Raw genomic sequence first — 13424 nt, 5'->3', positions numbered from 1 at the left:
AATTTCAACATTCAGTTTCTTTCCTTTCTACGTCTTGTCGATGCACCGGCCTAGATCCTTACAATGTCGAGCCAAGTCCCACTAGTGAAGTCACTGGAATCGATCGGTCTACGCATGCGGGCACTCCGGAAATCTATCGGACATCCATCAGATCTGGTCCTCCTGTTCATGATACCCTTTGCTAAGTTGTCGCCATGAGACAAATGGAGAACCCCACAAAAATCGGGGTACCTGACCACTCCTAAGATATCACATCACTCACAAATCATCTTGAGGAATGGATTGTGAATGATGGAAATTGGAGGCTGGACGGGAGCAAGGAATGACGAGAAGAGAAAAGCAGAAAAAAAAAACAACAGCAAATATCGTCATCATCAGGTTGTTGCAAGAAACAAAAAGAGACTGAATGAAAATGATGGTCGAGAACCACCGAATCATCGTGTGAATCATTACCCTCGGACAAAGAAGAAGACTCCCTCACCCGTCATTTTCCTCATCTGATCAATTTAGTTCCGCTGACCAGGAAGGAAGTTGGTTGTAGATTGTGAGAGTGAGAATACTCATCCTAGAATCCTCCTCTCGGAGACCAAGTCCCTCAGACCTTGACGGCAAATTGCTTCAGGTACAAATAGTCTTCCATGTTCTCGTCGACGGCCTTGCGGATGAGTGCTGCGGCCTCGGGGCCGTATTTCTTAGTCCATTCGGCGTCGAACTCGTCCTCGGTCTTGGGAGCTTTTTTCTGAAAAAAAAAAGGAAAACAGAATATTAGATCAAATTCCACGATTCTCGCCTTTGATCGGCTTCGGCGCGTCGAGGCTAGCCCAGCCTCCGCGTGAGTAACAGATGTTCGGCGGATGATGTACTCACATGAGTTCTCGCAACCAGAGCCTTAGATTCGATTGCGTCATTGTGGAATCCACGCCACTTTTCGAAGCAATGGCATGCAAATTCATAGTCCTCCGGGGTATCCCAGGTCAACAGCGACGGGTCGTACGGGATGCCAACACTGTTGCAGAATGCCTCGATAGTGGCCGCCGGAGCGTCGAGCATATCATCCGCATCAATCAGACAGATCTCGTGAACGGTTTCCTTGGCTCCGCAATGCTCAACCGTGAGATCGGGCCGAGTAGCCACGCGGGGGCCGACGAGGCCCTCGCGCACGAGGTAGTCAAAGTGTCGTCGGAGTTCACTGTATCCGGCCTCCTGGGGATCGTAGTTGTGGAAGCCCGTGACATCGTCTAGAGGCGGGATGGTGCATCGATAGTACGAGGGCACGCTGAAGTGCGGGTCTCGGATCAGGAAGGCAAAGTGGAAGCGTTCCTGTATCTCACGCGGCATGACCGTGGGGTTGCCCGGCTCGACAGGTGTGTCGTAGGGATAGGGCCGGTGCGATGTGCCGTTGGTAGTGCCATTGGTGGTATGGCCATTGGTGTTGTCGACAGATTTTGAGTCTCCATTGACAACACCATTTGTCGGCGCCGCAGTGTCGCCGTTGGTGTGGGTGGTGCCATTTGTGGAACCATTCACACCCTCGGCCAGCTCGTGGCCGTGGCCAGTGCCCTTGGTCTCGGTGCCGACACCGCGCTTCACGCGCAGAAGCGAAGGAGCCAAACTGGCAGGCTTTCCCGCGGGGGGATCAAATAGTGGTCGATGTCCTTGATGAAGACTCTCTTGCCCTGTATGCACGGTAAGTTTCTTCCTCGGTCACATACACGGGGTGAAATTGGACATGACATGACGTAGCTCATGACAGAGGCCTCGCCCAGCTTTGCGCACCAGTCAATGGTACGGGAAATGCGGAATTGGTGGACAGGACAGAGCGGGGAAGATAAAGAGGGAGACCACGAGAGAATTGTATCTCCTCGATGAGCCAAAAGCTCTGATGGAGAAGGCAAGTCTACTCCTGACATCCCTCCGTCGTCGCGGGGTACGGACATTGGATTGTCTCGAGGTATGTATGCGGGAGGGACAAAAAAGATGGAAGACGTGATGAAGAAGGAAAGCGCAATAGGACTTTTTGAAACTCAAAAACGATCTCGCGGGGAAAAGGATCGGACCTCGGATTGCTCCTTTTCCAGTCTCTCCATGATGGTGGCATATGTGGACTCGCTGAATCCGCTGTCGATGCGAGCCTGCTGATCATCTTCGAATCGATCGGAGAGACGCTCGGGACCGAAGTAAAAGGCATCGCCGAACGGCTCATGAACACACTGAATAGTGTCGCGTTGGGTCATGAACACCTACAAAGGACGAACGTGATGTGAGTCAGGCTGCAACTTGCTTGCTGAAGATTGTTTTTTTTTTGGAAGAGAAGAAGAGGGACAGAAAGTATGTGCAACTTACTCGTTCGAATGCGGTCGAGCAAGCACGCGGGTGCGTGGCCACAAAGATGGGTTTGGTGGACATTTCGAGTTGGAATGAAGATTCTGCCTCGGCGAATCAACGTGGGAGATGAAATGTGTGATTTGAAACCGACGTCGGTCAGATCAGATCAGAATTTGAGAGAATCTGCAGGAAGCGAGGACGGGTTCGTGCAGAATAATGTTGGTGGAAAGCGTTTTGCAGGAAGTAGGGTCGATTATATAAGGATGCAAAGGATAGATGCAGTCGGGTCAGTATCAGTGGCGCTGCGGCTGCTGGGAAGTATCAAGTCACTCTGCCAGTTCACAAGGTTACGGCTTGAACCAACGACTTGAGAAGGCAAGTCAAACTGGCAAGGTTGGTACTTCCACCTGCTTATATGGCGGCTGGCCGAGGCAGAGGTGTCTCGTCGCGCGACTAGCGCAGAATGTCTTGAATCGCAGAAAACGGAGTTTTCTTGACTAGCAGTCTTTCACAGTGGCATAATCTATGCTTGCAATCTGCGACGGGAAGCTGAATCTGCACGAGGATTGATTTTCCGGGGAGAGATTCAGGGCAGGAATAAATCAAATGGGAAAACCCAATCCAAACTCTGTTCTCGACGAAGACGGGAGATTTCCTTTATACGCGTCGGAATGACATACAGGGTTGGAAGGCGGCAAGAGGGGGGGGGGGGTCTACGGAGTCAGGATAAAAGCGTGGGGTTTAATTCTGGTTGAGCCTTCACCAGCTTGATTCCGTCTTCTGGGCGGCTCTCCGAATCTTCTTGCGTCCTTCCAGTGGATGCGAAAGAGTGGAGAGTGGCCGAGTCGAGAAGGTTGAGCGGGTTTGAGAATCTGATTTGAGTCCCGGCCTCGAGCCATCCACGAATCCATGGGGAGGAGACGGATCGCAGTGCAGGTTCCATCGCGGTCTATCCTCCTCCACGATCTCCCAAGTCGCCGAGCATCTAGCATGATTGGGTCTCTCCTGCTCGGACTCCAGTTTTCTGCTCCCCTCACGACCCATTTAAAATCAGGGCGGCTTCGGGTCCAAACCAGGTTTCCCATTTGGGGACGAGACAGCCACGGATCATGAGTCCAGTGGTGATGGAGATGACTGTCTGCGGTTAGCGACTACGGAGAGATTGACTGGGGATGGAAGAGCCGCCGGCTCTTCCAGGTATGTCGTTGTGTGAACGAGTCGTCGAAGAACGAACGATGCAGAGATGCGAAAGCTCGAGGGATCAAAAGAGATGCATCCACCATTCCACCATGGCGGCTTTTATTCAGTCGGCCCGTGCGGCAGGAACAGATGATCTGTACATAGTTCACTGCAGGAGGCCTGTCTGGTTCCGTCGCCGTGAGAAGAGAGACGGACCCTCTTCTCTTCTGGAAGCACCGCTGATTGTTTGAGTGACCTCCAACACTTCGCTTCATGGCACGGGGAATCATTTCCGTCGTGAGAGTCGCCAACCACAGAGGCTACAACAGCACGATCGAAGTACTTGTCATGTCCTGTCGCTGGCTTTTACCGAGTGCGCGGGGACACTTCCTCCCGTCCAGAGACCACCGTGTCGGCATCATCGCATCCCCCTGCAGGTGCACTGACACTGACACGATGACACGCGCATGCAAGACCAAGTGCGACTGGTCTCCATGTCACCCAAGCGGGGATCATCATTTGAGGACCAAAAAAGGTAAAGAAAAGGATCCTCGACGGTTGGCCCGCTGAGGGTCCACCTCGTGGCTGACCACTGCACCCCTCGGTCCCCTTCGAGTTCGAATTGAATCCGTCCGTGGCTCGTGTGCATCACGACCAGGGCCATTTACAGTGCGGCGCGACTGCCATGAAGAGGCGCAAGGATACGAGGGAGCATCTAATTCTGGGGGAGCCGTGGTAAGCATTTGGGAAAAGGAGAGAGAGAGAGAGAGAGAGAGAGAGAGAGAGATTCAAGCCGAGCGAGAGGAGTCAAAGGACAGTGACGAAGGTGGTGGTGGTGGTGGGGGGTAATTTCGCTGAAAGTGGGCAAGTGAGGGGCACGGATGATTGACTGCCAATCTAACCCCACAAGGCAGTCTGAAGGTCTCACGGCACATCCTGTAATGGCTCGTGTACACGACCACGGCGAGTGAGACTACTGAGCAGGGGATAGTGACTGCTGCAGGCTTTCACCTCCGCGTTGGCAGATCCGGATCGCGGCGACCAGGACTCCCGGGGCTGTGGCCGAGAGGACACGAATCACACAATCAAGATGGCCATTTTGCAGGGCGCATACTCACTGACTCAGTAGTCAGTACACTAACTTACCACAGTATCGCGCCGCTTCCGATTGCTTTTCGCTTTACCCCACCATCGACGCCGGCAATGCGCCCCGAGTCTCGACAGCTGAGGCCTGTGAGATGCTAACGGTGTTTGTGATGTGCAAGCAGTGTCCATTTGACGGCCTACGACTGACTTTCATCTCGGCTGCACTGCGCTGATCCAAAGGACACACGTAGCCCCAATTTGTCGATAGCACCGGTTGATGGTCGTGCCAATGCGCCTGGTCATTCACTCCGAGGGGATCGAAAAGGACCGATGGCAGTACGGAAGCAGCAGCCAGCAGTCTTCTGCATTGCATGGCGTCCACGCTCATGCTCGACTGGTCTGATGTCCGGCTCTGGGCCGCAATGGCTGCAGTGACTGCAGTGACTGGGATCAAGAGCATCCTTCAGACGGGTCCAAAAAACGATACCAGAGCGGCGTTACAGACCATCACATGGCATTCAATGAGTGATGCACGTAACAGGCTCTGTCGAAATAAGGTTCTGCTCACATACTCTCGCACCGTACGATTGACCATGCATAGTCGTGCGTACCATATGGAAGCCACTGTATACGTGCGATGAAAGGGCGGAACTCCCACCTCCGTCCAATCTGTGTTGTCTGTCCCGAGTCCACAGCTAGTGGTAATCCCAGTGCCACTCTGGATCCAGTACAGTAGTGGTATGGCAATGAACTGCCCCAGGTCTCTTGAGGGGCGGACTTAAGCAAGTTCTAATACACCTGAAGGCTGCTTCTCGATCAAAGGTTCAACTCACTTGCGAGAATCTCGTCACATATAGTAGCATCCCGTGCTCGATACCATATGATGGCGGGGCTTCCAAAAATTTCACGAAACAAAGATCGATCTGTATGCCCTGTCTGTGTTTTGTGTCACACAATTCGAATTCGACATAGACACTTCTAAAAGCTTTGAGACCTTCAAATTTATTCCGAGCTCTTGAACCGAGGCAGTCACTCGACGGGTTCCTGGCGGGCCGATACTTTCCCTATACGGCATGGCTATCATCACTCTCCTACTTGACATATCACCGACATGACAACGCCGCTCATTCCCCTTCTTGCGGCTTAACATGTCATTAGCAGAACAATTTGCTCCGTAAGGGAAAAACTCCCACGGGTCTGGCAGAGATCTCTTCATTCGTTCAATACTAAAGTTCACCAATCTCGCCCTATACAGTTGCCGAAGGAAGGTATCCCCTCCTCTATACACAACTTGCCTTTCTTCAATTCCCCTCCGCAGGTCGGCTCGGCACAAGTCCAATTGAAGGAAGTGTTGTTTGATTATGTCCAATTTACTTGTGGCTAATTAAACCGTGAGATAGAGCCTTGACGAGTCCGGGAACCTATTGACAAGATCGAGCAGGTGCCCTGACCGGTGTATATTTTGATTAATTACATGCCAGAACAGCGATAGATTTGTTACCGTAATTTGGCTATTACGATCAGGCTCGCTTTATATAGTACTTGATAGTACTTGAAACAAGCGGCGTCCGGTAGTGGACCTGGGCTGACCCTATTCTCAAGGCTCGGTTGAACTCTTCTGTGTGTAGCCAAGTCGATGTCGACTCCTTCATGTCGTAGGTCGTTAACCTAACAGTTTGATCGAGGCTCTCCAATACTATCGTGACGCCCTGTCTAGAGTAGTATAATCCCAATTAGCAGTTGCCCTTTTCGTTTGCTTGGTTCTCCTCTCTCTGTGCTGCTTTCACTTGACCATGAGTACAGGTTCTAATTTTCGATGCATCAAATTCAGATACGACCATGTGAGACATTGGTAGACTTATTGTGTTCCATTTGTGAACCCGCAAGTCATCTTTGACTGAACGTGCATGCTGACCGCTTAACTCGAGCTGAGCCACAGTGCATGAGATAGCTTCCCCATCTGGCTGTCTGATTTTCCTTGTTTTCAACCAAGCAAGATAGTCTTTGGCAAAAGATTCCAATTCGCCCACATCAGATCAAGTTTAGCAGTGTCAACTTCTTCGAACTCATCCTTCCAGAAATGGAGATCTCAACCTGAGAAGTCGCATACACTGAGACATGGCAGAGAGAGAGAGATATACCGTATCAGTGCTAGGTCACAATGAGAAGTTCAAAGAGCTCATAACTGATTGGTCTGATAGAAAATACAGTACCGGTTGCTCACCTTAGATGCATACCAGCAATTCGACACGATTGTGAGAGAGTGAGTCCGAAAGTGCAACGTGGACACACAAACAGGCGTGCTTGTCGGATGCTGAAATTGCTTTCTAGAATCATCAGGGAAGACACGCATGCAAATATCTGGGTGTCGACGAGGAGTTTGCCCCCTGTAGAGCTTCCTCCGTAAGTCTGCTCGATGCATGCATCCCGTTCGAAGAGATTCACATACCCAGGTGGCAAGTAGCCGTTGCTGTTATGGCTAATAAAGAATATATAACGCCGTTGACGAGAGAGTGGATTGAAAGAAGTAGACACGTGACCAGTGATATCTCGATCAATTATATACATTGACGGATTGGAACCTTGATCTTCTCAATGACTCGGAACCGGGCAACAGGCATCAGGTTTACAATGGACTTAACCTTATGATCCTTATTCTACAGCATACTTGGATTTCAGCTCGTCAAGCTCGTTACCTCGGTCGTACTACTGACTGACATTCCAGGGTAAAGCTACAGTTCGAATAATATCGCAGTCTTCTACCGGATACGCACTTGACTGCGGAGTTAAGGTTGCTTCCATTAATCTACCTACAGAGAGATGGATGGAATTGACAGATACTCCCACATCATCCCTGACAGTCGATTGAAAAACATTTGAACATATATCCTTAGAAGACTTCCACTTCGTAATTTTTTCAATCAACGTTTAGCCTTCTTTCAATTCCATCATGCCCATTGAACATGTCGGCAATTTATACAGCAATCAAGTGGTCACGACTGAATTCTTGTTTACTGGACACCACCGGGAGCCCCAAACCAAAATGACGTGCTTCATCACACCATACTCCTCAGTCGTTAGTACTGGCACTCGCTGCTGCGCGGCATCATGCCATCTAATCACGTGACAATATCCCGGCTCGACAACCCCCGCGAAACTCCAGAGTGACGTGACTGGCAGCTTCTCGAAGGCGGTGGAACCCACTAGTGGCGTCATGATTGTCTGAGCAGCTTCGGGCAGCTCTCCAGCCCAAGTATATTATCGACCAAGCTCACCTCACTTCCCCTCCATTCGGTTTCTTCCGCAACACAAAATACCGAGTACCTCTCCATCTACTCACGAAGCAAGCGACACCATTCTCCTTTGATTATCCCTTAGTTTGCATTCTTCAAACCTAATCATCGTCCAAACCCCTCACATCCGTTCAAGATGAACGGCGCTCAATTTACTGATAGGGCGAACAAGGCTTTGCTGGACTCCAGCGCTTTGGCCGAACAATACGCCCACTCCCAGATTTTGCCTATTCACTTGGCTGTCGCACTCCTCAACCCCTCTGCCGACGAGTCAAAAGATCAACAGACACCAGCTGGCCACTCCTCGCATGATGCCAGCTCCACACCCCTCTTCCGTCAGGTTATTGAGCGAGCCCATGGTGACCCTCAACTACTCGACCGCTCCCTCATGAAGCTTCTCGTTCGCTTGCCAAGTCAAGACCCTCCACCTGAGAACGTCGCGGTCTCTCCACAACTCGCCAAGGTGATTCGATCTGCGACTGATCTCTCAAAGACACAAAAAGATAGCTTCGTCGCGATCGACCACCTCATCCAGTCCGTTTGCCAAGATTCACAAGTTCAGCGTGCCCTGGGTGATGCCAACATTCCCAACCTCAAATTGATCGACTCCGCCATCCAGCAAATTAGAGGCACAAAACGGGTGGACTCCAAGACTGCCGACGCAGAAAGCGAAAATGAGAACCTCAAGAAATTCACCATTGATATGACATCATTGGCTCGTGAGGGAAAGATTGACCCTGTCATTGGCCGTGAAGAAGAAATCCGACGGGTGATCCGTATCCTGAGTCGACGAACGAAGAACAACCCTGTTCTGATCGGTGAACCCGGTGTTGGCAAGACTACTATCGTCGAGGGATTGGCTCGCCGAATTGTCAACGCCGACGTCCCTGCCAATTTGACGCAATGCCGTCTGCTCTCTCTCGATGTCGGCTCTCTCGTCGCTGGCAGCAAGTACCGCGGAGAGTTCGAAGAGCGCATGAAAGGGGTTCTCAAGGAAATCGAGGATTCCAAAGACACGATTGTTCTCTTCGTTGACGAGATCCACCTCCTGATGGGCGCGGGCTCAAGCGGTGAAGGTGGTATGGACGCTGCTAACCTCCTCAAGCCCATGCTGGCTCGTGGACAGCTTCACTGTATCGGCGCTACCACCCTCGGGGAATACCGCAAATACATCGAAAAGGACCAGGCATTCGAGCGACGTTTCCAACAAGTGCTGGTCAAGGAGCCTTCCGTACCCGAGACGATTTCCATTCTCCGTGGACTGAAGGAAAAGTATGAAGTTCACCACGGTGTCAATATCCTCGATGGCGCTATCGTGGCAGCTGCGACCTTGGCAGCTCGTTATCTCACTGCCCGCCGTCTGCCTGACTCGGCTGTCGATTTGATCGATGAAGCCGCTGCTGCCGTACGGGTCACTCGTGAGTCCGAGCCAGAGGCCCTGGACACTCTGGAGCGCAAAGCCCGCCAACTCCAGATCGAAATCCACGCTTTGGAACGAGAACAAGATGATGCATCCAAGGCCCGTCTCGAAGCTGCCAAGCAGGAGGCGGCGAATGTTGCCGAGGAATTGCGCCCCATGCGTGAGAAGTATGAAAGTGAGAAGCAGCGCAGTCGGGAGGTGCAGGATGCCAAGATCAAGCTTGACTCGCTCAAGGTCAAGCGGGACGAGGCCGAGCGGTCCGGTGATACAGTCACCGCTGCCGACCTTGAATACTATGCGATCCCCGAAACCAAAGCGTTGATCGAACGATTGGAGGCTGATCGCGCCAAGGCCGATGCCGAACGCCGTGCCACTTCAGGTGACGGCGGTGAAGCTCTGCTTGCAGACGCTGTTGGCCCTGACCAGATCAATGAGATTGTCGCCCGTTGGACTGGTATTCCAGTCACCCGCCTGAAGACTACCGAGAAGGACAAGCTGCTCAACATGGAAAAGTACCTGGGCAAGGTTGTTGTTGGACAGAAAGAAGCTGTTACCTCCGTGTCCAATGCCATCCGTCTCCAGCGTTCCGGCTTGGCCAATCCCAATTCGCCTCCTAGCTTCCTGTTCTGTGGACCTTCAGGTACCGGTAAGACGCTTCTTACCAAGGCGTTGGCCGAGTTCCTCTTCGACGACCCCAAGGCAATGATCCGGTTCGATATGTCCGAATACCAAGAGCGTCATTCCCTCAGCCGTATGATCGGCGCTCCCCCTGGATATGTTGGTCATGATGCCGGTGGTCAACTCACTGAGAGCCTTCGTCGTCGGCCTTTCTCTATTCTGCTGTTCGATGAGGTTGAGAAGGCAGCCAAGGAGGTCCTCACTGTTCTCTTGCAGTTGATGGACGATGGCCGCATTACTGATGGTCAGGGCCGTATTGTCGACGCCAAGAACTGTATCGTCGTGATGACATCCAACCTTGGCGCCGAATATCTGACCCGCTCTCTCGACCGCGATGGCCGTATTGAACCTCACGTCCGCGAGCAGGTGATGGGAGCCCTTCGCGATTACTTCCTTCCCGAGTTCCTCAACCGTATCTCCAGCACTGTCATCTTCAATCGCCTCACCAAGCGGGAGATTCGCAAGATTGTCGATCTTCGGCTGTCAGAGGTACAAAAGCGTCTCGAGCACAACGGACGCAACGTTATGATTCGTTGCACCGAAGAGGTCAAGGATTACTTGGGTGCTGCTGGCTACTCTCCCGCCTACGGAGCTCGTCCTCTGGGCCGCCTGATCGAGCGGGAGGTCCTCAACCGTCTCGCCGTTCTCATCCTCCGCGGAAGTATTCGAGATGGCGAAGAGGCCCGTGTGGTGATGACCGATGGTCGCATCGAAGTGTTGCCCAACCACGGTCTGGGCGAGAGCGAAGATGGAGATTCGGAGATGGTCGACTCGGACGATGCACTTGCCGAGATGGAAGATGACAGTGGTGATATGGACCTCTACGACGAGTAAACAGGCCGTGTTTCTGGTCTGGAAGACCTTTCGAGCCGACACAATGACTTTGTCATGATTTGATGAAACGAAATGAAATGTTTTGAGTTGATTGGTGATTGTTGAGCAAAACGGATTGAGTTGCTCTGGCGTTTTCAAGGGGTCTTTGATTCTTGATACATTCCTACTTTGTTTGGAACTACTTATGTAATAATATGTCGGCCTTTTTTGCTTCTGTGAACTCAATGGTCGAAGTATGAGCCACTCCACATGAATGAAGGATTGAAGTCATAACGTCACATCATTCCTCTCCCATTGTAATGTAATGAACTACTTCTGACTCCGCATCACGAGGAGATCCGCCAAAGCATAAGGTGACTTGGACTTTACTGGGCGGTCGATGGCAAAGTAGCGAGCGAATCTAGCTGCGTTCCAATCTACCGTAACATGCAGTGCACGTTCCCCATGCAGTTGGGCGAAGCACGCTTGTTGATCAGCGATCCCCTGGATCGTGGCTGAATATCTTACGGTAGGCTTTCCTAGCTTGCCGTGCGTTCATTTTCCTATGCGGTGTATTTGATTATTTGAATTGAATGGGCGTGACATGCGCGGCGGGTCGAAGGTTTGCGCGTAAAGCTTCGTCCTTCCTTTCTCCTTGCGCCTCGTCTTTCTTCCATGGCTCTGCCGTGCCGTGCGTCTGTGCAACCGGGTTCGATTTCGGGGACATTTCCACAGAGAGGGAAAGTTAATACCGTGGGAATCTGGAATCATGTTGTGTAGAACTGCAGAGAATGATATTGATCGTCAATCGTGGCGCAGCCGCTGTCAGTATCCAGTGCTCAGAAATTGTACATACAGCCACGATCGGTCGTCCGGGGGGCAGTAGTCAATGCAGACACGATCCGATCTCGGAGGCTGTATCTCGAAGTTCTGGATCGGGCACCAGCTCGGCGCGAGGAGACGGGGCTGGGAGCACTACCAACTTAGTGATAACTCTGGAACCCTTTTCCATCTCTACGGCTGATGGGAATACAACACATTTGGAAAATCCCGGGAAATCTGGAAGCCAATTTGTCTCCATCAGTCATCATCTACCTTGAGATCTGACGTGCGGGTTTGTCACTAGAACCGCCAAGGTAGAGCGTCGAGATATGCAACATCACCCAGGTTGATCAGATATGCCGACGTGGTCGGTCAGCTATCAGGACTTCGCAGGTACCATCAATCCTGAATACTCAATGCAGTATCATATACATTATGCATTATGCACTATGCCGTGATGCACTATGCCGTGATGCACACCACTCGGTAGTCGGTACGGTACCTGATCGTCTGTATTTGGCAGGGGGGACAGGGAAAATCGCGGGTACTGCAGAGTGCAGGGCTGCAGGCTGTACAATAATACAGTACTGAGTACAGTAGTAGTACTAGTAATCTAGTACACAAATCCATCTGTCAAACAATCTAGCATTCCTCTCAAGATCTCAATTCCGGGCAAGAGATTCAAGGCTCGGACGCGGGGCCATCTTCGGCCCCGACAGCTCGAGCGGATTTCGATCGGGGGTGGAAGGCCCATTGGAGGCCTTGTGGGCCCTCCATCAAATCGTGCGGCCTACCCATTCGACAATTTGACAGTCAGATTGAACGCAGTCCACCCCTCACAGTCATCTCCCAATTTTCCGTCCATTTCGATCGGAAAACGTGAATGGGGGTTGTGTGATGCCGTGGACAACTTTTGGTCTCCCAGCTGATCGACGGCAGGAGTCTGTTCTCGAGCGGGTTAGCGGCACCGCCCGGGTGGGGCCCGGAAGAATGGATGATGTTAATTCCACGGTGGACCTCCCTCCGTCTGCGGGAGTCTGGACTCGCAGTATTTCCACGGATGCCTCGTTTACTAGCGTTGGATGGTGGGGAGTCATGGACAACACACCTCCAGGCCCAGATGGCGGCATGGCAGTTGGGGGCTCAATGCCACCCGGAGTCGTGATTGAGGATTCTCGGTCGTTCGGAGGTCTTCCTAGAATGGGTCGGATCGTCGTACGACACAACGTATGTGATTTGTGCCTCAGCATTCTGCAATATGATGACGGAGCCATAGAGAACCGTCACCTCATGGATTGATTGATTGCGCTTTTCGAAAAAGGCTTACTCTCCGGTGCCAAGAGCGAGAGCGTCGGAGTTGGAAGGATCTTTCTTGTCTGGCTGAGCTTCCTATCTTTGTACTTATGAGAGCCTCGTATTGTGTGCACTTCCTTGCTATGATAGTAGCAGATAGGTGCCAGACTGCAGTACACTAAACCATCCCCGAACAGTCTCTAGTCTCTAGTCTAGGTCTATACATGAAGTCCGTAGTACGCACGCAGTTGAGTGACGGTGAGATATTCAGAGCCTCAAAGACAGATACACCTCCCAACCTAAATACACCATGTGCCGTCCACATCCCAGTCGACTCGACGACGCCAACACGATAAACTTCCAAGCCTCGTGAGCTCCCCCCTCCCCCGGAACACGTGGATGAAACGGATATTTTCGAGGGGATTGATCAGGGATGAGGAGGACAGAAACTTTTGTTTTGCTTTCCAGACCCGTGCATCGACGGATTTTGCGTCTTGGTGAGTTGATGAGCTTCG

The 13424-nt window shown here is 51.8% G+C and overlaps 3 protein-coding genes across 3 annotated transcripts; 1 reads left to right on the top strand and 2 right to left on the bottom strand.

Moving 5' to 3' along the window:
* Positions 1-595: 595 nt before the first annotated feature.
* On the bottom strand, positions 596-2406 carry N7539_002641 (uncharacterized protein; the record flags this gene model as incomplete). The annotated part of the gene is made up of 5 exons (XM_056932244.1): positions 596-739; positions 868-1584; positions 1713-1766; positions 2058-2240; positions 2344-2406. The coding sequence occupies 5 exons, from the start codon at positions 2404-2406 to the stop codon at positions 596-598; spliced, it is 1161 nt and encodes a 386-aa protein (XP_056792203.1).
* Positions 2407-4428: 2022 nt separating this feature from the next.
* N7539_002640 (uncharacterized protein) lies at positions 4429-5050 on the bottom strand (the record flags this gene model as incomplete). The annotated part of the gene is made up of 2 exons (XM_056932243.1): positions 4429-4560; positions 4694-5050. 2 exons carry the CDS (start codon positions 5048-5050, stop codon positions 4429-4431), a joined length of 489 nt encoding a protein of 162 aa, XP_056792202.1.
* A 2969-nt stretch (positions 5051-8019) lies between these two features.
* Positions 8020-10815, top strand: N7539_002639 (ATP-dependent Clp protease ATP-binding subunit; the record flags this gene model as incomplete). The annotated part of the gene is made up of 1 exon (XM_056932242.1): positions 8020-10815. The coding sequence occupies one exon, from the start codon at positions 8020-8022 to the stop codon at positions 10813-10815; it is 2796 nt and encodes a 931-aa protein (XP_056792201.1).
* Positions 10816-13424: the final 2609 nt, after the last annotated feature.

Source organism: Penicillium diatomitis (assembly GCF_028827545.1).
Source record: "Penicillium diatomitis strain IBT 30728 chromosome Unknown utg000003l_segment0_segment0, whole genome shotgun sequence".
Taxonomy (NCBI): Eukaryota; Fungi; Ascomycota; class Eurotiomycetes; order Eurotiales; family Aspergillaceae; genus Penicillium; species Penicillium diatomitis.
Note: the sequence above shows the minus strand (reverse complement) of the source record. Positions and strands in the feature narration are given on the sequence as shown.